The following is a 25,206-nucleotide window of genomic DNA, read 5'->3' on the forward strand; positions in this document are numbered from 1 at the left end:
GGCCCGGGTAATAATCGTCTTTTAAATACCAGGAATATAGGACTTTCAGCTCTGGTAGCGGAGTATTGTAGGTTTCCAAGATATACTTGTAAGCTGATGGCGAATAGAAGTTCAGGAAGAAAGCGAACTCTCTAAGATTGCCGTCTTCATAATCTTCGTCATCTGAAAATTCTATGGTACGAGTATTATTTTCATATTCGCGGTCTAACTGGTCCGCAAATGACAACAAAAGTTGCCCATAATCTTCTCCAAATTCATCAGAAATGCGATTTTCTTTCGGAATGCGCTTTTCCTTTATTAACTTCCTAAGAATATACTTGAAACTTTTAGTTATTTTGCCTGTAGGTAAATCGAATTCAGTTTGAGAAGTTTCGGTTTCAATTTTGGAATTTTCTGCTGGTTTTGTTAATTCTAAGTCTTGCTTGGTTGTGCTTTGGCTTGCGTTGTTAATTGTCTCTTTACTTTTCTCCTCCACTGATTCTAAGTTATTTTCTTGCAAGAGATTGTTAGTTTCTTCATTTTCGTTTTTAGAATTTTGATCTTCTTTGAATTTTTCTCCAGCTTTTATTAAGTGTTCATTTTCCTCTATGATTGAATTATTATTTGTCTCTATTCTGTTGTCCTCTACTGGCGCTAAATTAAGTCCTTGTAAAATATCCTTGTGTATTTCTCCTTTTTCGTTACCAGAATTGTGATCCTGTTTGGCTTTTTCCCCTGGTTTTGTTAAGGCAACTTGGTTATCTGGGTCGTTGGTTGCATTAGTATCTGTCACTGTTCTTCTATCCTTTACTGGTACTAAATTATTATCAAGAAAATGATTCTTGATCTTCTCTACATGCATATCTTCAACCTGCTTCTGACTCTCATAATTTTTCATAGATTCTGTACCAATACATTCTGATACAATATATTTGTTACAATCTCTGTTTGTTTCTTGAATTGCACTGTCTACATTTTTTTCAGATGATAAATTGTCATGGATCGGTTTCTGTTGTCCTTGATATTTTTCTTTTTTAATCTCTTCACATGCTGGATAATCTTGAATTTTTTCTTCTTCTTCTTCACATTCCATTTGGTTACCAATTTCATTTCCTTGTTGCTTTTCTAATAAAGTGTTTTCTTTACAACATGGCTTATTGTTTATACCATCTAGGGAAGCATATGTATCGTTTTTAGGCAAATCAAATGCCCCTTCTTTGAAATTTTCTACTTTCTCAATAGATTCTATATCTTTTCCATCTTTTATTATATGTTTATCACATTCAACTTTACTTACATTACTAGTTTCTAGAGTACCTTCATTTTCATCATTAACTTCTACCTCCTTGTCTGTTACACCAGCATTACTATCATTATTTTCTTCCTCATAATTGGATTCTTCAGCTTCACTAAGTTCCCTAGTATATAAATCGTATGAACTTGTTCGTGATCTTGGAAGTTTTGGAATTAAGAATCTAAAGTTTCTCTCACATTTTTCTGCCTTCTCATTATATTGTTCTTCAGTAATGGCCCCGTTTTCCTTCAGCATGAGCAGGAGCACCATATCAGGAGTGACTCGGTGTCCGCTGGCTGACTCTCCGTCGGATTCTGGCTCTGTTCTCATGTATACACTGGTCTCAGTCTCGCTGTAGTAAGAGTCAGAATCTACGGAATATACGGAATCGTCGTTATCCTGGAATTTTATTGTTACAGTTTACAAAAATATTTAATATTTTTTTATTTGTTTAAAGGCAGGCGACAAATGTCCCGCGACACGTGTCGGCGACATGTCAGGCGAAGTCGTATGAGTTAGTAAAACTTGACCTATCGTATCTGGCGACATCGCACGTCCTACAATACACACTGGCGACAAGTGTCGCGCAATGTTGCCAGACATGTCGAATGTCGAGTGAAGTCCGGCAACGGCGCAGCACGTGTCGCGGGGCATTTGTCGTCTTCGTCTAGTGTATTCCTGACATTAATGGCCCACTTAGAATACACATTCAGTGCATGAAATTACAAATTTGTATGAAAATGAATTCAGAACGTCTTATACAGAGTGTCCCTAGCCATTGGACACAGCCGAAATGTACATATGCATTAGGGTATATAGAACCAGTATACAAAGTACATAAATCATAACAACAGGTGTAGCGGTTACGAAGATATTAACAAATTACGATTTTTTACTTTGGAGCAGCCTGTATGTGTTAGTAGCTCCTGAGTTAAATATTATAAAACCTTCTTCGACCTTTTTGATTACCTTTTTTATTTATGACACTAATAAGATTCTGACTTTTGACAAATGTCATATTTTCTGCACATTTTCGAACAAATTGTCAAAAGCACTGCCAATGATTAATACAGTACGTTACTTTTTGTTTTGTCGATTATTGGAAATAACTTTTATTTAAAAAAATATTTTTTTTATTTTTGGTTCTAATTAAAAAATATATTAACGTTAGAGCATACCTGAGAAGTAACCCTACGTGGGATTTCTGGGTTTGTCCAATGGCTAAGGACACCCTGTATATATTATATTGTGTTAAGGTTTTTAGACTTGTAACTGTTAATTAAAACACCATTTTCACATTGCAAATACAAATACAAATACAATTTTTTATTGTTTGAATGTGAGTGGTTATAAATGGTGGTAGGGTTAGTATTTGGTTACATCACAATCAGCCTGAATTTGGCTTTGACTCTCAATGTGCATGTCATTAAAACCTATAAAATTAAAATAAAAGTATAAAAATGTCAGAAAAAAAAATAAGTATTAGTAATAATAATAGAGAATAATAATAACAGGTCAATGTCATGCATACAGAAAAGTGGCAACACATAATTTTCATAACAATTTTATGTCAAGCTAATACAGTACCTAAAAAGTAATAATAATAATAAAATATTATAACAGTTATTAGGCGTTGGTGGATACAAAGTGTTCATTAACCGAGTAGAACATTTTTTGTAAACACCACTTAAATAATTTGGTTTTAAAACCTTGACAATCCAAGGATTTTAAGTCATTTGGCAAATGGTTGAAGATTTTGACAGACATGAAAAGAATAGATTTTTCAAAATGAGCAGAATTATGACATGGGTAACTGATATTGAGTCCATGGAATTTAGAAGTTGACCTAGGGTTAGATTTCATGATGTTGTACTGACTAATATGAGTTTTCACAAAGAGACATGTTTCGTAAATGTACAATGTGGGTAACGGAAGGACTTTAAATTTTTCGAACAACGGTCTACATGAATCCATCGTTTTGGCGCCATAGATTGCTCTAACGCATTTTTTTTGTAATAGGAACGCTTGTTGTGCAAATGTGGAGTTTCCCCATAAAATCAGACCATAACGAAGGTTGGACATAATGGCAGGTTGTTTGAAAACCCGCCAAGACAAGAGCAAAGAGTGATGACAATCATCATCATCTTCCTAGTTTCCAGGAATGTCACAGCTTTTTACCGTAACCACTTCGTTCCCTTGGCCACCTATACCTAAACCCAAGAACTTGCACAGACACTATTCTTTACTAAAGCCATTGCCTTGTAACTTTTCAGTACAAAGGGCATACCATGTTTATTAGCATGAATTTCAACCGGAACTCATCCTAATAATGTTATTTGTTGTTATAGCGGTATTATATTAGTTAACTGTACTAGCCACATGCTCTGAGACAGAAAAGAAAAAACCGGCCAAGTGCGAGTCGGACTCGCGCACCGAGGGTTCCGTACTTTTTAGTATTTGTTGTTATAGCGGCAACAGAAATACATCATCTCTGAAAATTTCAACTGTCTAGCTATCAAGGTTCATGAGATACAGCCTGGTGACAGACAGACAGACAGACGGACAGCGGAGTCTTAGTAATAGGGTCCCGTTTTTACCCTTTGGGCACGGAACCCTAAAAATGAGATGGGAAGACATCAAAGAAAACGAGTTCAGACAGGTGGCCAGAGTATTGTGGAGAAGACAGGCTCTGCGGTGTCAGCATGGTTGCATTTTTATCACCTGTCACTATGCCTGTCACTTTTGCACTTACATACTTGTTAGAATGTGACAGGCATGGTGACAGGGGATAAAAATGCTACCGTGCTAAGCCCGCTGGACAGAGACACAGAGGAATTTTTGGTTAATTTTATTGCTTGTAAAAATTGACATGTAAATGCCCCTATGGCCTATTTGCTGAATAAATGTTTGATGTTGATGTTTGAATATGGAAGTCTGGAAGAGGCCTAAGCCAGGGCTGCCAGACGAAACTGCAGAAAAAAGCTAGCAGTAAGTAAGAAATGATATTTACTTCTTCAGCCTCATTGTCCACTTCATTTCCATCTTCAATCGGTTGGCACTCTGGAACCGGGTACTTATTATTATTATTATTTTCAGGGGTTTTTATATCTCAGCATAAGCTGGTAGTTAATGCCAGCTACGGGCCTAAGCCAAGTAGATGACATAAAGTCAAAGATATACATGTTAAAAATAGGTTATTCAGCTTATTCGGTTCTAGCTTCATCTTGTTGCAAAAACTTTCTAACGATTCTGCATGTATTTAGTATCGCAGCTTTCTGCAGCTGCATGTAGGTGTTTTGTTTCAGATCAATGAGCTTCAGACTATGGTGGAGATGTTTGGGGATGACGCCGGTCGTTGACAAGACTATGGGGACAATGTAGACTTTCTCTTGGTTCCAGATCCTAGTGATTTCGTCTTTAAGGTCGGTATATTTATGTATTTTTTCGGTTATTGTTTTCTGTAGATTGTGAGTGTTGGGGACGGCAATATCAATAAGGTAAGTTATTTTGTTCATTTTATCTGTCAAGGAAATGTCTGGACGGTTGTAGTGTATAGTTCTATCAGTAAGTATGGCACGGTCAAAATACATTTTGTGGCTATTATTCTCCAATATAGGGCTAGGGTTATATTTGTAGTAGGGTGTATTGTTTTCAGGTATAAGTTTGTGCTTAACAGCTAGGTATTGGTGTATGATGTTTGCTATCTGGTTATGTCGATGTGTGTAATCTGTTTGTGCAAGGTTAGAGCATGCGCCGGTGATATGTTGGATAGTTTCTGGTTGGTTGTGGCATTTTCGGCATCTGTCATCTGATATTCTAGGGTCTTTAATTATATATTTCCGATAGTTTCTAGTATTGATGACTTGGTCTTGAATTGCTATAATAAAACCTTCTGTTTCAGGAAACAGTGATCCTAGTTTTAACCATTTGTTTGAGGCTATCGGGTCAATGTGTGATTGAGATAGATCCTGAGGATGTCGGCCATGTAGTACCTTTTTCTTCCACTGCTCTAATTTCAAGGCTTCGGAGTTACTATCAATGGCGAGAAGTGTTTGATCTGTAAGGTTTAAAGGGGTGTGGTTTAAGTCGTTACTTACAACTGCGCTGTGAATGCTGCTGCTATTGGCTTTGTTTAAGAAGAATGTCTTAAGAGAATGAAGCTGTTTTGTCCAAAGTGCATGTATAGCTATCATTCCTCGGCCTCCGTTCTCTCTTTTCAGAGTCATCCTTTCTATTGCTGACTTGGGGTGGTGATTATTGTGCTTTGTAAGAATCGTTCTTGTAGCTATTTCAATATGGCGAATGTCAGTTTTAGTCCATTTAATAATCCCGAATGAGTAAGTCAAAATTGGTACTGCATAACTGTTGATGGCTTTTATCAGGTTCTTTGCTGTAAGTTGACTTTTGCATATGGTATTAATTCTTCTTTTATATTCCACTTTTAGTGTATTTTTAGTTTTAATGTGATCAATTCCTTTTGATTGCTGGTAGCCTAAATATTTATAAAGCTCATTCTGGTCCATTGCTGTTATCGTATTCGTATTATCTACTGCGTAGTCACCAGGTCGAATTTTTCCTTTTACAATATGGATGGTTTTACACTTGTCGAATCCAAAATGCATTTTAATGTCGTTACTAAATTCTGTCGTTGTGTCAATCAGTAATTTCATGTCTTTTTCTGTTTCAGAGTACAGTTTTATATCATCCATATAAATTAAGTGCGATAAGCTTGTTTCCTGAGTATCATGTTTTAGGGTATATCCGGCTTGTCGTCTACGCAGCATGTAGGAGATTGGGTTAAGGGCCAAGCAGAACCACAGGGGGCTCAAGGAGTCGCCTTGGTAAATTCCTTTCTTTATACTTATCTCTCTAGTTTTCATCTGGGCAAGGTGCAGGGTGGTTTTCCAAAGTTTCATAGTGTTGTTAAGAAAAGTTATTAATACCGGGTCTATTTTATAAATTTTTAGTACGCGTATTAACCAGGAATGGGGTACGCTATCAAAAGCTTTTTTGTAATCTATATAAGTACAGTGTAAGTTTCTCTTGTTACTTGCTGCATTTTTGAGTATCAACGAATCTATAATTAGTTGCTCCTTGCACCCCATGTGATTCCGCCTGCATCCCTTCTGTTCTTCAGAAATTATATCATGTTGTTCTAAATGCGTGGTAATCTTCCGGGTTATTGCTGATGTGAGGATCTTGTAGATAGTAGGTAAACATGTTATCGGTCGGTACTGTGATGGTTGTGTTGTGTACTTACCTTTTGGCAGCATGTAAGTGACGCCTTTTGCAATAAAATCCGGTGTGTTCTGTTGGCCTTTGATAATTTCTGTGATACTTTTAGCTAATGCTTTATGAAGGACTTGGAATTTCTTATACCAAAAGTTGTGAATTCTGTCTATTCCTGGAGATTTCCAATTATGTAATCTACTTGTAATACTTACCAAATCTGCTTCAGTTATTTCTTCGAATTTCATTCCCTCCATCTCTTGCCAACGTAATTCTTCTCCTTTTATCCAGCTAGCTTCTTCATTGTGTTGTAGTTCCGTCTCCCAAATACCTGCCCAAAACAATTCTAATTCACTTACCTCTGGTGTTTCGTGTGCGTTGGTTGTACTTGTATCTCCTTCGGGGTTAGTAAGCTGCCTGTAGAAAATTTTTTCGTTGGTATTAAATAACTTGTTGTCCTTTTTTCGTTTTAGTGCTTTATTATACCGCTTTAGTCGATGGGCTTTCAGTGCTAATTTTTGTTTAAGAGTATCTAGGAACTCTTCAGGTCTTTTATTGTTGTTTTCATGGCTGCTGTGTACTTTAAAATTTCTAAATATTGCATTTACTCTGTCTACTACTCTTCTTGTTCGATTATTATTAATATATTGGGTTAACCTACCTATATCTGATCTAAGCTGGGTTATATCATTTTCTAATCGGATGCACCAGGCAGGTTTCCTCCCCTTCATCCGCCTAGGTTGATCACTTTCCTCAGTTTTATATCCTAGTTCTTGTGATATAACTAGAGCACTACAATATACAAGCGTATGAATGTCTATCAGTTGAGAATCTTCTGAAATAAATAGTTGTAGTATTTTGCGGTTGAATAAGTCTACGAGCTGTGTAAGGTATATGCTGTATTTTAATTTCGGCAATTTTGGTCTGATTGTAGGGTCTGACCCCGTATACTGATCTAGAGCTGTTTGTAGATTTTCGCGCAATCTGTTTTCTGTAGCATCGGCTAAGGGTGGTAGGATTTCATTTTCATTTTCCGTAAGTATACTGGTTGTTTCCGGTATGACGCCTGTAGCTGTTTGATCAGAAGTATTAGTTAGTAAATCTATGGTTAACATGCTATTAGGGTGTGTTGCTAATGGAGATGGTGACCTGGCGGTTTGTTCTAGTTCTGTCCTGACCTCTTCTTTCAATTGCACTAATACTTCGTCAGAAATCATTTTATTACGTATAATTGTTCTTCGCTGGTCTGAAACTCTTTGCTCTGAAACGTTAACTCCAGGGTATTGTGCTATAAAGTGCTCATGTAATGTTTTACGATATGTTGTAAGATCTGTTTCTAATTTAGTAATTTTGTAATATGTACGCATGATAAATAGGTTTACATCATCGCTCCATCTCATGCGTACGCGAGGTTTACCAGCCTTAGTGGACGCAGGTTTAAAAGCGTTTGCTTCCTGCGTAGCACTCACGGCTGGTGTAACTGAATTTAGTTCTAATACATTTGTCGATCCCGTCGATGTTGGAGTGACTGTTCTACTCCTCAATTCCCGGCAATTCCTGGCAGTACTTACAACAGTGTGAGACTGGGCAAGTATCTGAGACGTGCTACTACCTACCGTAACGTGTGAAGGGCTGTTTGACTTTGGTTTGGGATGACATACTCTTGCTCGTGCAGGCATGTTACGTACCTGTGGCCTTTCATATCGTGACGATTGCGTCGAACTATCTGAATCGGAGTAGTTCAAGTAAGATGCTGGTGACGATGGAATTGAAGAGAACAGCGAACCTGGTGACGAAGGAATGGGGGAGACCGACAGTGTGAGGGTAGGTTCACGGTTTTCGGCTGTAGTAGATTCTTCGATGGGAGCCCGCCTGCTCAGCTCCTCATCGCCGCTGGATCGCATGCTGTGGCACCCAGCAGCGGCTCCAGGTGCGCCCCGACGATCACCCTCGGGCAGCGGCCCGACTGCGGCTGTAACATATTGTTCGATGGGCGCCCGCCTGCTCAACTCCGCATCGCCGTTGGATCGCATGCTGTGGCATCCAGCAACGGCTCCAGATGCGCCCCGACGATTACCCTCGGGCAGCGGCCCTGGGCGTAATTTTCTCGAACGTAACTGCATCATACCTGTTTAGAAGATAGAAGAACAAAGAAAAGGAGGGAAAAGAAGAAATGATAGGAAAGTTGGGATCTTAGTTTGGGAAGGGTAGACATAGTTAATATTGTCATTGTTTTTGTATCTCCCTAATTGGGGTGCGATCTAGGTGTTTTGATCTCGTAGTTTAAGTATCACCAACCCTTAAGCCCGCCCACCACGGCAAGGTGATCCCTTTGGGGGGTTATTATTATTATTATTATTATTATTTATTTATTATTATTATTCTCTCTCATTATTATTTCCTTTGCTATTTATTTTTAGCAAATATAAAGCAAGACAAGAAAAGAAACGAAATGTCAAAGTTGTCAAAATCAATCTCTATCAAATCTCCACCCTTTGAGCGATAGAGAGGCAGATAAAAAAACCGGCCAAGTGCGAGTCGGACTCGCGTTCCAAGGGTTCCGTACATTACACAATTTAAACAATGTATTTTTTATGCGAAATGTCTTTAAAAAACCGTAGGGGACGGATCAAAAACTAAGTAATTAAGTCCGACTCACGCTTGACTCACAACACGACAGACAAATTTGAACCGGGCTTAATTACTATTCTTGCCCGGCTATTTGGTGTATTCCCATTTGGCCCCGTCAGGCAGAGATTGGGAATTTGTGCGTTCATATAAATAATTACTATGGCACAGGCACTTTGTCGCCAAGTTCGTGGGTTATTTTCTCTTTTGAAGGCGTAATTAGAGAGAGAAATATATTGTCAATTTGCGAGTTTCGGTGTCGCGGTAGGCCTCTGTCCCCGCCTCATGTATAGTTTGGCCCAAGTAGTAAAGTAAGTAGGTATAGTTTGTCAAAGGACCGTCTCATTTCAAACATACTCAAGCAAATCTTGTCAGTAGAAAACGGCGCGAAATTCAGATTTTGTATGGGGCGACAAACCTTCGCGCCTACATTTTTTAAATTTGCCGCCTTGTTCTACTGACAAGATTTGCTTGACTAAGTATATCTTTGCCTTAAGCTCGCTCCAGACTACGCGCACGATTGTGGAGGGACCTTTACACTAATACTAGCACCCAAAAGAAAAGGATTTTTTCATAGACCTAGCATTACATAGACCAGCTATACGCGTGCGCCCGTAAGGGATAGACATAGATGACGTCATAAACGTGGGGATACCATATTGGTAAAAATTACCCCAATATTTGATATCACGTTGGGGCGATTACCCTGGAGGCAAAGTTAGCTTGTTTGACGGTATTAAAAAATTGTTAAATAAAATGTCAATGGGCCGTTCTTTTTAGGCGTATGAACAATGAAATACCTCCTATAATTCGCGCAGGTGGTACAAAACTAAACATGTTTAGTAAATAAAACGTAAAATAAAAGGTATTATGGGTTTTAATTTAAAGAAATCACAAATCGCAATCACACCAATTAATGTACACAACATTTAATCTTCACAACATTTGTTTATTTATTTTTTGGAATTAGAAGTACGAAAAAACTTCGAGGTCAAAATTACCCATAAAATTATGATATTTTCATCTGGTATCCCTAACATGATTGTTATGCAGCTAAATTATGAAGAAGTTTAAAAATGGCTGACCTCAGACTCCTACCTACCTACGTAATTTGGGCGGATAATTTTACAAATAATGTTTTGTTAATTTGCGTAAATAATTGTGATATTTTTATTGAAATCGTTTGATTCTACATTGCTTTGAGTGTAACGTAATTTTACGATGTTATTCTCACATATTGCGTTAAGAGGAAGGTGTAAAATACCGTACTTACGTGTGAAAGGTTATGATCTCATATTTTTGCTCAGAGCGGCTATTACAGCCGATTACAGAACAATTCACCAGTATTTTATCAAAGTTCAAGCATTCAAAACGCTAACCATCACTATATTTCATATGAGAAAGCACAATTTCATACAAAACAACGATAATTAAACAAGCAACGAACAAACATGACATGTCACGTACTTATTTGTTTGCCACAACCTCGGTTGTGGCAGCGGTGGAAAAGTGAAATTATGACAAGGACAAACAATAACAGCGCTTTCTCTGCTACTCCTACTGAAAGATACATAAGACTATCCCGTTCGGTCATTTTCCCCCACCCCTCATGACCGATCCAGTTATACTAGATTCATGGATTTTTTATTCCCCACCGTAAATTTAGTAATCTACTCGACCAATCATATTGTCGCATTGCGTATGTTCTGTCCCTCACGGGCGCACGCGGTAGGCCACTTCTATAGGATCCTACCTTCTATGGACAGTTACGAAGAAAACGGCGCCCTCATTTATTTTCTACTATAGTTGGTCAAGCAAATCTTGTCAGTAGAAAAAGGCGCGAAATTCATATTTTCTATGGGACGATATCCCTTCGCGCCTACATTTTTTAAATTTGCCGCCTTTTTCTACTGACAAGATTTGCTTGACCAACTATATATATATTATGTCGCACTGAAATTTTTAACTGATACTTGCTGATACTGACTGAGTTATTAAGTCCGCTCCAGACTACGCGGCGCGAAGCCGCGAACGCGAGTGTGGAGTCGATTTCGCTGATTAACATACTAGACTCCACACTCGCGTTCGCGGCTTCGCGCCGTGGTTCGCGCATGAGTGTGGAGGGACCTTTATATATAGATACCTAATTGTGAAAAATGAAAGAAAATGCCTTTAAACAACCTTTATTGTTCACTTTAACCATAACAATTTATACATCTTTATTTCTTTACAATGATATACATTTTCCTATCCTACCTTTATACACAAAAATAAACTCGAGTAAAATTAAAATAATAAGTTTTTTTTTTATATTTTTGGGTGCGATCAATATACGTGGAGATCGATCACAACCAAAATTAAAAATATTCTATTTTATAAATACTGAATTTTGTGACATATATATACATTTTTACTTACATAATACTTACAATAATCATATATGATATGTTTGCTAGTGAAAATAAACAAAAAGTGCATAGAAAAACCATTACACGGAAGAAAGGTAAAGAAATTTTACAAAATAATAAAATATGGCCTGGCCAACCATTTTTTCTAGTTCAAAATGAAAACGTAAAAATTAAGGGTCACCAACCTTTTTAATGGAATTTCTCGCTTTTTGCGTAACAGACCACTGCACCGCACCGTGACATTGGTACGGTGCGGTCGTCTGTTACGGCTATAAGGGTTAGCTAAACTGTATTTTTATGAGTGTCATACTTAGGTATTCTTACTGCTTTGAATCCCCTTTTTTGAGGGATACCTTGATAAAATATTGTGTATTGGTCAAGCAAATCTTGTCAGTAGAAAAAGGCGCGAAATACAAATTTTCTATTGGACGATATCTCTTCGCGCCTACATTTTTAAATTTGCCGCCTTATTCTACTGACAAGATTTGCTTGACCAACTATAAATCAACATTTATTAGAAAGAAGGAAAAATCATGAAGAACATTTAGAAAGATTATACAAGAAGAAATGTCATTCGAATCCAAGAACTGCGTTCGTCTTAATTATCCAAAGACTTGGCAGTTTGTACGTACCTAAATACATTAAAAAGAAAAAGGACAGTCGGCAACAATACTGATGGACACAATCAGCATTCTAAGGGGTTTTTTACGAACTGGTGCGGAGAATGAGAAAGCTGGTCAAATTCTTCGGTAGATGGCGCTAGGAAAAAAATGTAGATCGAGCAAGTTTGGATACATATTAATATTCAGTATAGTGTTTAGGTTTTAAGTTTTAACAGATGCCTGCATGTAGAAATAAATCAAAATTACAGTTACTTACTAAATCAATCACCTACTGATTGCTTTCATGTCTCATTCGATTGAAAATTATTTTTGAATGCATAATAAAAAATATACAATGTTTCACTGCCGACTGTATTTATATTATAAGATAGAAAGGTAACGCAGTTTTAATTTGGTCGTACTAGATCGCGGTATCATTAAGCCATAGAGTAACTGATACTAGAGCGTTACTGTCATAGTAAATTTTGTAACCCCAGTAAATTCACTGCCATCTGTCGACACACTTTAAAACTAAAAATGAAGATTTATATAAATACGATAGAATGTATTTAAATATAGATAAATGTTTTTTTTTATTTGCATTAATTATTTTAATGATTTTGACCCATGTTCTTTCACTGATATGCGTTAAAATTGTTAAATAACAAACGAAACCGTCAACGCCATCTATACGACTGTAGGCCAAAACTAGTAGCGCCCTCTGAACGAGAATCAAATTTTCTTGATTTTCGAGGCACGTTTTTTCCTTAGACTGTATCCATCTATTACGGAGTTATATCTATCTTTGATTAAGCTAAACGTACTAGATGGCGTATTTAAACACAACGCCATCTATGGAATAGATACTACAGATAAGAGCTATTTCCCACTGACGTCCATTTTTTTGCGGGTACGCGGGGTACGGTTTTCTGCAGGATCCCCTTTTAGTACGATACGTGCTAATATAGTAACATTCACACGAGCATTCTGTTTGCGGGATACTGCACGCATAGAAAACTGAATCCTGCAGAAAACCGTACCCGCAAAAACTGGACGTCAGTGAGAAAGGGCTCTAAGTACCTCCATCCATCTGTGATTTTACCGTTTATTGTATTTGCTAGCGCCATCTGTTTTACTAAATCAGAGTATAGTAAAAAAATATGAAACTATACACTTTTCTAATCAACAAATACACACAACAAATATGAAAAAATAATCGTACCCGCGAGCATATATGTATTACAAACTTCCTTTTTTTAAATTATAACCGTTGAAGGGATACATTATTGACTACATATATGGACATTATTACAATAAGAAACGGTATAATTATTATAGTCAGTTTAGTGCTTGTATTGTGTATAAACTTTGGAATTTCATAGCCATCAAGAAACCAATAGTCTAACTATATATTTAGGAAGCTAAATATATAATAGTTGCATATGCCATTGCTTGCCATCACACCTTATAAATTAAATAACATTAGAAGATTATGTATGAATCTTGACAGTAGGTGGCGCTGCCTTTAAAAAGGAACGATCTTTTTAAGTACTTAAACATCAGTCTAAAATATGGACGGATTTATTACAGTATTTAAACGGATGAACATATTTTATACGGACGTATTATATGATATACATCATATGCATATACATTTTATTTAAAAATATTATATTTATTTGAATTGAAGTTCTTAATGTTACTGACTGCTTATTAAAATAAAATTGAGTACCAGAAAACATGTGCCAATTTTTTCTCTATACACATTTCTAACAATGCTGTGTGTGACAAATATTTTATAACCCTGATTTAATCTTAAATACCGTTCTTGCAGAAAAGGGACTTTATAACCTAGTAAACGCATGTTGTAAGGTCCCTTTTGTCTAAAAACTTCACAATTTTAACCTCTCCTCTCTACAAAATCCAATGTAACACTAGTTTAAGAGATACATCCACAGAGCTCAGACGTAAAAACTCTAAAATCAATAACTATAAACGTGCAGATGGCGCTCTGATCGTTTAAATAAAACACGCCAAGAAACATTCACTGCAGACTTGTTAAGTTTACTAAGGTTAAAGTTCCCGTACTAGCCACTAGATGGCGCTATCTTTGACCGCTACGCAAGTTCGCTATTACAAAACCAAATTTACTTCTATGCGAGCTGTCGTCTCTACTTGTGTTCCTCTTGAAGGCCCGTAAGATGGCGCTATCTTATATATGCTTGCGCACGTCTCACCAGATACCGTTACCTTCAAAGACACTAAATTTCTGAAACTTACAAGTTCTAGGATATTTGTGCCATTCTCAAGCAAAAAGGTACTTATTGTCGGTTGTCAATAAGGCACTATTTCCATATAGCTTCAATTTGAAATCAACCTCATCGACGATTAACAATGTGGTACCTTTTGGTTGAAAACGTCACATTTATCGGAATATAACGTTGTTCGTATGCGAGTTGTTGTCCCGGGTTGTGTTCCATCGGAAAGACCGCCAGATGGCGCTATCTTTGACTGCTATATAGACTTGCTCGTAATGACGTTACCTTTAAAGACACTAAACTTTTTTCTGTAACTTACAAGTGCTAGGATATTTATCGGAATATAACGTTGCTCGTATGTGAGCCCCTATGCGAGCTGTTGTCCCGGGTGGTGTTCCGTCGGAAGGGGTTCCAGGAGGGAACGCGGCGGGCGGCGGAGCGCGCGGTGGCGGTGGTGGTCGCGGAGCCGCTGGAGGCCGTGGAGGCGGCCGACACTGAGCCCGCGTTGGAGTTGGACTGCCGGGGGATGTCCGGGGACGACTGAAAAAAAAAACTGATAACAGCGCCATCTATCGGTAAGTGAAATAATATAGTCCGGCAAACACAACTTCAGTACCAGAATCACAACAATCCCTATTGTTTTGACTATTAGTCAAATCTGTTTCTTTTTAGGGTTTCGTACCCAAAGAATAAAAACGGGACCCTATTACTAAGAATCCGCTGTCCGTCTGTCTGTCTGTCACCTCACCAGGCTGTATCTCATGAACCGCGATAGCTGGACAGTTGAAATTTTCACAGATGATGTATTTCTGTTGCCGCTATAACAACAAATACTAAAAAGAACGGAACCCTCGGTGCGCGAGTCCGACTCGCTCTTGGACGGTTTTTTCGAACTGTCAAAACGATATTGCTACTACCTATGGAATTTATATGAAACACTAGCAGTACCTTCATCAAGCTCTTGTCCATTGGTGTGGCAAGCCGGAGTGCCAACAAGTCTCCGGTTTGCTGGATGAGTCGAACCACTTCTTCATGAGAGCTCCACTTCACATCTTTGTCGCCTACTGAGATGATGAAGTCACCTTCACGCATCCCTCCGATCTAAATCATTAATTATCATAATAAATTGTGTAAGGTTTAGTCAAAATGTTAACCAAAGAAGAATGGTAATCCATAGTAATATTATAAATGCGAAAGTCTGTCTGTCTCTGTCTGTCTTCCTGTCTGTGTGTTCCCTCTTCACGCTTAAACCGCTGAATCCATCTAGATGAAATTTGGCATAGAGATAGGTTGAGTTCCCGAGTAGGACATAGGAGAGTTCTTATCCCGAAAATCATCCCTTAAGAAAGTAAAAAGCGGGGTGGAATTGAGATAATAATTAAGTGCCTGCTAATTTGTGTGCATAATATGCTTAAATATCGGATATCATCATTGGTAATTTTGGGACGAAGCATGTTGCTGATTTGCATTTGTAGCCACCTGACGAAGCCTGCGTTGCGGATTTTTTACATGTAACTAAATATTATTTTTTAAGATTTTCTAAATAAATTAATGTGCTAAACTTAAAAAAAAAATTAAAAAAATTGAAATGCTTAAATTGAATGATTGCTATGAGAAATTTTCCAGGCGCTATACTTACTAAAGCTGCTGTTACTAAGTCCACGCAGACGAAGTCGCGGGCAAAAGCTAGTGTATAATAATCTGTAGTAATGTGTAGGTAATTTCACCTCTAGTATAATTATGTAACTTTGTCCTACTTACAATATTTTAGGATGTTTTGATATTAAGCGTGTATTTTTCATCTTTTGGGTTTGCCTAATGTAAGTCTTAGTTTAAAAATATACAAAACAAAGAGATACATGACATATTAAAGAAAACAACGTTGTTTCCATACTTTTGGCATGGGGTGTATATTCACACAAACAAATAGTTCCTCCACAATACTTACATCGGCTAAAGAATTAGGTTCAACCGCCGCAATCATGACCGGCGCGTCGCCTCTCACCGAGAACCCAAACCCATCCTCATCCTTCGCATTCGACACATTATATTCACTCGCCACCCTCCTCAATGGCTCCTTTCTCCTTTCCCTCCCATTCTTCAATTTCCCATTCACACTTTCCGTAGTTGTCTTTACAAAGCTCTCATTATTTCTATAATCATATTTATCGTAATCTAAAACTTTAGGATGATACTCCATGTTGTTATAGCTGTTTATATAAACTCCGTTTTGCTTCATGACTCTTTGGAGTTGCTTTTCGTAATCGTCGTAATTCTCGTCTCTGATTACGGAGTTATAGTAAGCACTGTTGTCTTCGGATCGGTCTCTTTTCTCGGATCTCTTTTCAAGGTCGTAGTTTCTGCTGTTGATCCTCCTGCAGCTTTCTCTGCTGTGTTTTTGGAGGGTGATGAGGCGAGGGGCGCTCCAGTGTCGCTTGGCGGAGAACACGGCGATGGGGCCGAGGGATTTGAAGAGATCGTCGACGCGGTGCTGAGCGAAATCCGGCGGCGTTAGGGACAGTTGGAATTTTGATGAAGCTGCAATGAGGATTTGGATTACAAACAGAAATATATGTTCTTAAGAAGTTCACGGAGCTGTTATTGATGATGTTATTGAACAGCTGGCATAATCCCAGAACAAAGGATTGTAAAGTAGGGTAAAATATTCAATGATGGGCACTAAAAAAATACAAGCCATTGGCATTTATTTTTGCAGGTCAGAATTAGGTTGAAATGTCCACCATCGGTGGCGTTGCGTGTGAAATTTTTAACCGACTTTTACTAAGGTTAGTATTATATGATCTGTGTCTAAGGTTTTAAACAGCGGCTACCAATTTTCTGTCCAATTAGTGTACTTTCACTGGCACGTGAAGCATGAAATGTGTCGAAAGCTAACTTTTGTATGGTGAAAATACAGATTAAATATTTTTTAGGGTTCCGTACCCAACGGGTAAAAACGGGACCCTATTACTAAGACTCCGCTGTATGTCTGTCTGTCTATCTGTCCGTCTGTCACCAGGCTGTATCTCACGAACCGTGATAGTTAGACAGTTGAAATTTTCACAGATGATGTATATCTGTTGCCGCTATAACAACAAATACTAAAAATAGAATAAAATAAAGATATAAGTGGGGCTCTCATACAACAAATGTGATTTTTTTGGTGTTTTTTGCGTAATGGTACGGGACGCTTCGTACGCGAGCCCGACTTGCACTTGGCCGGTTTTTTTAATAGAAGTGCAGTAACTTACGTAAAATAGTGGGTGCGTCAAGTAGCTCCATCTCGCTGAGGTCCGGTGAGTCCCGTAGTGTCGCTCGTTCGCGGACTGCCCTCTCTGCATGAGCGCGTATTACTCGTGCTAGAGGTTCCTTGCTTCGCAGTTCACTGCAAAATAAAATCATGTTATTTATGACCTTCTGGTGGTTTATACATTTTCCTTAGGTACTTTGGTGCAGATATAATTAAATATTTAGTTTAACAACCACGAAAAAATTTACTTTTCTTCCCATTCCAAAATTAAATATTTTTTCGACCCGAAAACCAGGACAGCTCCGTCGGCCTAGTCTGCGTTCCATCAAAGAGAATATCTCTTTGTTTATGGTTCCATTTCTGCATAGGTACCTTTCTTCTGTTCTGCATAGCAAACATATATGTAATTCCGTATAAGTAGTCTTAAGAAAAAAACGTACCTCTGAAAATCAATAAAAAATCATGCCTGAATCCTATACTATACACCTACCTCGTGACAGTCGTGACCTATACTCGTGAAGATGGCGATCGCGTTTGATATTTAACAATTTCAACACATATCAGTGAAAGATGCGTCAAAGTCATATGGTGTTCTAAAAATAATAATAAAAGACATTTATCCATAAACTTTATTTGATATTTTTATTCATTTTCATTTTTAGTTTTAATCCTGTGTCCAAAGATGGCAGTAAATTTACTGTGACTACAAAATTTACTATGACAATAAGCCTCTATACACTCTATTATCTTTGCCTATAGCTAATAAGTTAAGTGAAGTATCATTTTCGTACAACTTCCTCCTCTGTTCTCCGCTTACGATTTACAATTACGTCCATCTACCATACCATGATGACCATAGCGCCATCTATCATAAATACGATCTACTCGTATCATACTATCGCCATCTATTTTAAAGAGTGAGTACTCACCGACACATCCGTTGTAACCTCTGTGCTTCTTCGTACAACGCTTGCGCTTCAATGAGGTGCGCTCGCCCCACCACCATGAAGTCCAGGTCGTCATCCATCTTGGCGTTGGATACTGAACCTGTTGGGGGAATATAGTTAGGGGCGCCATCTATTGTTGAGTAGCGGCAAATACCTATGTAACTCCGTATAACTCAACAATTTTCAGTTAATTTATAACAGGAACTCTATTTTCAACTCCTTCTGGTTGTAATATTAGTTGTAAATTGTTTTAGCAATACGTTTTTCGCCAGTCGCGACACTCGTGACATCTGTTGTCAAGTAGCGGTACTGATAAATCCACTAATTGACGCTAGATGTCAACTACGAATTAACTCGCGTTTTGGTAAGAAACAGCACTATTTCCTTACTTATATTTCTATAGGTAGTATAGTTATGGGCGCCATCTATTGTTGGTTAGCGGTAATATAATGCAGTATGAACATCAGTTCAGAAGATAGGAAGTTTACTTATATTTCTCTATAGATAGCAAAGATAGATATAACTCCGTAATAGATGGATACAGTCTAAGGAAAAAACGTGCCTCGAAAATCAAGAAAATTTGATTCTCGATCAGAGGGCGCTACTAGCTTTGGCCTACTGTCGTATAGATGGCGTTGACGGTTTCGTTTGTTATTTAACAATTTTAACGCATATCAGTGAAAGAACATGGGTCAAAATCATAAAAATAATTAATGCAAATAAAAAAAAAACATTTATCCATATTTAAAATCTTCATTTTTAGTTTTAAGGTGTGTCGATAGATGGCAGTGAATTTACTGGGGTTACAAAATTTACTATGACAGTACCGCTCTATCTTATTATATTCTCTTTGATAGATAGCAAAGATAGATATAACTCCGTAATAGATGGAGTAATCCGTCTAAGGAAAAAACGTGCCTCGAAAATCAAGAAAATTTGATTCTCGATCAGATGGCGCCACTAGTTTTGGCCAACACTCGTATAGAGGGCGTTGATTGTTTCGTTTGTTATTTAACAATTTTAACGCATATCAGTGAAAGAACATCGGTCAAAATCATAAAAATAATTAATGCAAATAAAAAAAATCATTTATCCATATTTAAATACAATTTATCGTATTTTTATAAATCTTCATTTTTAGTTTTAAAGTGTGTCGACAGATGGCAGTGATTTTACTGGGGTTACAAAATTTACTATGACAGTACCGCTCTAGTATAAGTTACTCTATGTAGATAGTATAGTTAGGGGCGCCACCTATTGTTGAGTAGCGGTAACAAAATGCAGTACGAACATCAGTTCAGAAGATAGGAAGTAATTACACTTCTACAAGTCATAAGGTGCGATGTGGATTATAATTTCTTTATCTTGTTTATAATAATGTTTATGGTTAAAAAGCTATTGATGTTACAAAAGACCAATGTGGTGTAAAAAAGTACGCAGCAGAAGACACGGTTCGTTTCTATGGAAACCTAGTACGAGTTTACGATATACACGATATAGTGCGACATAAAACAGTAGTAACTAAATAAAATGGAACTAAACAAATTCCATACTAAATTGAGTCGCTTAACTTCAAACTGGTAAATCCATCTATCAGATTATGAGATTTTGGTATTAAGAGAAGGTAAGAGGGTAGGATATTTGCTGAGGGTCGAATGGATTGTTGCAATGTTACGTCAAAAATGTGACAGTTACGTAGAAGCAAAGATAGATATAACTCCGTAATAGATGGATACAGTCTAAGGAAAAAAACGTGCCTCGAAAATCAAGAAAATTTGATTCTCGTTCAGAGGGCGCTACTAGTTTTGGCCTACAGTCGTATAGATGGCGTTGACGGTTTCGTTTGTTATTTAACAATTTTAATGCATATCAGTGAAAGAACATGGGTCAAAATCATAAAAATAATTAATGCAAATAAAAAAAATCATTTATCTATATTTAAATACATTCTATCGTATTTTTATAAATCTTTATTTTTAGTTTTAAAGTGTGTCGACAGATGGCAGTGAATTTACTGGGGTTACAAAATTTACTATGACAGTACCGCTCTAGTATAAGTTACTCTATGGTAGAAGTGGTGCCCTGATTAGCGCCGTGCTCTAAGAGCACTTGGTATTTCTACCTCTAACCGTGTCAGGCTAAAGCCCTAGAGGCCCATAACTTTATTGTTTACCGTACACTGGCTGATGGAAATCAAGAAATATTAATTCGATCCCACGTGGATCCCACTTTGACGTTGGCGATATCATCGACAGTATCGATAAATCGATAAATCGACAGTATCTACTTAAAGATTGAATTGAATTAATTTTCTACTATTTTATGTCGCACTGTACACGCCTTCTAGATACACCAATGTAAACGGATTAGTACATTTTACAACTAGTGTGAAAAGACTTTCACACGTGTTGTAAACGACGTTTTTTAATACAATTGCGAAAAAATAATAAATTAATATATCATTAGTAGAATCATACCACCAAACCAAACCAAAACCAAAAGTACCTATACAGCCCGCGATACTTGAGCTGCCGCAGCCCGCGATACCTTCATACTCGTGCGCGCCCCGGCCGCGGCCGCCGCGGGCCCGGCGCGGGTTGGTCATCGACACCTCCTCATAACTCATGAGGCCCTGGTACCTGCTCCGCGCTAAATTCAATTTTAACTGCGTTTCGAAAGTATAGTTTGGAACTAAAAAGTAAAAAGCACTAGTTCGAGAAATTGAGCTTCTCACACGCTACGCAGCCACAAAAAGTACCACTTTTTGAGCAACTGTATTAAAATAGTACATTATTGTCGAGGTTCGGAAGTAGCTACTTGCTGGCTGAGGATTCGTTTTAAACGGACGACCTTGGGAGTCCGTTTAATTGAATCCGAAGCCAGCAAGTAGCCTTCCAGCCGAGTCATATATAGTGCTTTTCTCAAAAATGGCGCAATGAATGCAAATATAATAGAAATATTTTACAGAAGCAACATTCTTATGTATATATTTTCAGAGAAAAAAGTAAAAAGATTTGCTTTGCCGCCGTTTTATTTTTTTAATTAAAAATGGAAGTGTATTTTTCTGCTGAAAATACGCCAACCTATTTGAGACACCTAAATAGTCGCGGTACCAACATTATAATAATAAGTACTGATCATTTGTTTGGCTGTTTAATGGACCTATGCCTTCATTTGATATGGTCACTTCAACTTTTAAAAAGTTTGGAACTCGACAAATAATGGAATTTGTATGCAACATTGCAGTCCCGAAATCGAGACTGCAATGTTTTTAACTTTTTAATTTTTTGACTGACCATAAACTACGCACTTCGCGACCTACTTTTTAACCGGCAACGTCGACTTTGTCGTCCATTTTTGAGAAAAAATTATTTACCGTTGTCAACATTCCGATCGTTGCTAGTATAAAGCGCGGCGACTCGCTGCCGCGCGCGCGGCGTGCTGTCGGCGTGGAGCAAGCCTAACGCCGCGTACTGGTGCGCCAGCGCTGAAAAACATACCATATTAATACAGTACAAACTACGCAAACTATATATGACCACATTGAGAGGCGTTTAATAAGAGCGCTATGTGTTTTTTAGGGTTCCGTACCCAAAGGGTAAAAACGGGACCCTATTACCACTATTACTAAGACTACTTGACGCTAGATGTCGACTACGAATTAACTCGCGTTTTGGCAAGAAAGAGTTAGTAAGACTTAAGAAGAGTACTTAGTAAGAGTGGACAGTGGAGTGGACGGACAGTGGAGTCTTAGTAATACTTTCTAACTCTTAAGAAAGTATTACTAAGACTCCACTGTCCGTCTGTCCGTCTGTCTGTCTGTCCGTCTGTCACCAGGCTGTATCTCATGAACCGTGAATGCTAGACAGTTGAAATTTTCACAGATGATGTATTTCTGTTGCCGCTGTAACAACAAATACTAAAAACAGAATAAAATAAATATTTAAGTGGGGCTCCCATGCAACAAACGTGATTTTTTGCCGTTTTTTGAGTAATGCGGCCAAGTGCGAGAGTCCGACTCGCACTTGGCTGGTTTTTTATAATATAGGAGGCAAAGGAGTTGACGAATCGCCTGATGGTAAGCGATTACCATTGCCCATGGATACCAGAGGGGTTTAGAGTGCGTTGCCGGCCTTTAAGAATCCCCGGAACGCTCGGCCGAATTGCACCTTTTCATACAAACGTATAGTTCCGCTCTCATTTATTTTTAAAACTATGTGTTGGATTGTAATGAAACTTTGCACATACTCGTACAATGACATGAGGTATATCTAGGTCTTTAATTAGTTTGTATAGCTCCAGTTTATAAAATAAACGAAATAGAGTAAAAACAAATTTGTATGAAAAACTTAAATTCGCTGTATTTTTTTAACTATGGTATCTGAAGCTACATCATAAACTAATTACAGTCATAGATATACCTTATCCTATTGTAAGTACAAAGTTTCAGAGCAATCTAGCTACTCGTTTTAAAATGAGAGCGGAACTACGTTTGTATGGAGAACCGAGCTTGCCGGGGACCCTTATGTATCAAATATCATTTGATACCAGTCGCTTTTCGGTGAAGGAAAACATCGTGAGGAAACCGGACTAATCCTAATAAGGCCTAGTTTCCCTTCTGATTTGGAAGGTCAAATGGCAGTCGCTTTCGTAAAAACAGTGCCTACGTCAATTCTTGGGATTAGTTGTCAAGCGGACCCCAGGCTAGCCAGGATAACGCGAGGAAGATGATGAAACTGCTTACCCTTATAAAACTCAGTCTTCACATGGACCAAAGAGACCCATGAGTATGGCACGTAGTTGAAGACACCTTCCGTTTGCATCTGCAATGATACATTTAAAAGTATACCAACATATGAACAACATGCTAGATAGATCAACATTCGCCTGCCCGTGCCTTGTCCCATTCACTTGGGGTCGGCGCAGCATGTCTTTCTTCTCTCTGTCGCCCGTCAACTCATCATTCGCTTGCCCTTGTCCCATTCACTTGGGGTCGGCGCAGCATGTCTTTTTCTTCCATACCTCTCTGTCCCCGTCATCTCATCATTCGCTTGCCCTTGTCCCATTCACTTGGGGTCGGCGCAGCATGTCTTTCTTCCATACCTCTCTGTCGCCCGTCATCTCATCATTCGCTTGCCCTTGTCCCATTCACTTGCGGTCGGCGCAGCATGACTTTCTTCCATACCTCTCTGTCGCCCGTCATCTTATCATTCACTTGCGATTCATATCATCTCTCACAGTCCATCCACCTTTACATGCTAGACAGATATGATAGAGATAGAACGCTATGTTATTTCTATAGTAAATATTCAGAATTTAGAAGAAGAATGCGTTCCTAGCTAGAATTAATAACTACTACGGGGATAGAACCCTCAGGAAAAGAATTCCATACTTACTTAATAGTTTGCCCGAGGCCATAAGATGTGAAAATAAGAAGTCTAAATTTAAATCTATGTTAAAAATACACTACCTCAATATTTTGTAGTAATTGCACTACTATACAATAATTTAAGTTAAGTACATATCTAGAGACTGATGACCCCACAGTCAAACTCTTTATTGAGTTTTGCGGGACTATGATTATAGTATGAATATTCTGTATTTTATTAAATAAATAAATGTTTTTTTTTTGAGATACATATATCAATTTGGTGGGTTAGTTGAATAGTTTCCACCATTAAAAAATTACATATAAAAATATGTAATTATTTCATTGATTACTTTAAAACATAACACAAATTACTTGCACACACACCTTCAACCATCCGGATCTGGTATATAAATAATCATTATAATAACTTCACAGATTCTTATCGAGTTATTTGGTAGTTCTATAAATTCCTGCTTACCTTCTGATATAGCTGCGTGTATGTGTGCGCGCACTGCGCTGCCTCTTGCGCGAAATCAAGACACATATCCAGATCGTCGCGCAGCTCCCCGCGCCCGCACTCGCGCGCTTGGAGTTGCAGCTTCTCGAATAGGCATTCGCGGGCTTGGGCCTGTGAATTAAAAATAACTCTACAAACTTTTTTTTTAACTATAAAACTCCCGTAAGACTCAAACATATTAGATTATTTTAAACCGGGTCACTCACGTATTTAAAGTCGAATAGCTCGACATGTTTCGGTCCAATTTACGAGGACCGTCTTCACGGAGACACGACACGTCTTCACTGGTCGAGGGCGCGGCGTGTACCAGTGAAGACGTGTCGTGTCTCCGTGAAGACGGTCCTCGTAAATTGGACCGAAACATGTCGAGCTATTCGACTTAATAATACGTGAGTGACCCGGTTTAAAATAATCTAATACTCTACAAACTGTCTGAAATAGATCGCTCTTTAGCGATAAGACCGCCTCTTATCTGCCTGTGTCTTTAATCAATTGTTTTTCTTTAAGCTGTATCTTTTACTGAGGTGTGCCAATGAAGAGTATCTATCTAATCTATCTAATCATCTAATATATCCGTCTATTAACAAACCCCAAACATTATAGGAAAAATGGAAAAGTTAGACCGTAACTCGTGATGTTTTAAAACACGGTTTAACCACTCTTCCTAAACCTAACCTAAACTGTATGTGTAAAACATCTTGTATGTCGTAATACGCACTGTCT

General features: G+C 38.0%; 1 protein-coding gene and 1 long non-coding RNA gene across 3 annotated transcripts in view; one reads left to right on the top strand and one right to left on the bottom strand.

The window, feature by feature from the left end:
• The first annotated feature begins 2,593 nt into the window (after positions 1–2,593).
• LOC134751096 (uncharacterized) lies at positions 2,594–3,176 on the top strand. The gene is made up of 2 exons (XR_010128603.1): positions 2,594–2,648; positions 2,937–3,176. It is a non-coding gene; the product is annotated as an uncharacterized LOC134751096 (long non-coding RNA).
• An 8,121-nt stretch (positions 3,177–11,297) lies between these two features.
• The window catches only part of LOC134750954 (rhophilin-2-B), a 173,330-nt gene continuing 159,421 nt past the window's right edge, over positions 11,298–25,206 (bottom strand). For both annotated transcript variants that reach the window (XM_063686239.1, XM_063686240.1), the window contains 8 exons: positions 24,445–24,594; positions 23,340–23,418; positions 21,972–22,082; positions 18,578–18,695; positions 17,650–17,783; positions 16,347–16,936; positions 15,347–15,499; positions 11,298–14,938 (listed from right to left, as the gene is read on the bottom strand). In XM_063686239.1, coding sequence (XP_063542309.1) covers positions 14,732–14,938; positions 15,347–15,499; positions 16,347–16,936; positions 17,650–17,783; positions 18,578–18,695; positions 21,972–22,082; positions 23,340–23,418; positions 24,445–24,594 — 1,542 coding nt within the window. In that variant the 3' untranslated portion in view covers positions 11,298–14,731. The remainder of the gene's footprint in view (positions 14,939–15,346; positions 15,500–16,346; positions 16,937–17,649; positions 17,784–18,577; positions 18,696–21,971; positions 22,083–23,339; positions 23,419–24,444; positions 24,595–25,206) is intronic.

This window comes from Cydia strobilella, chromosome 21, assembly GCF_947568885.1.
Source record: "Cydia strobilella chromosome 21, ilCydStro3.1, whole genome shotgun sequence".
Classification (NCBI taxonomy): Eukaryota; Metazoa; Arthropoda; class Insecta; order Lepidoptera; family Tortricidae; genus Cydia; species Cydia strobilella.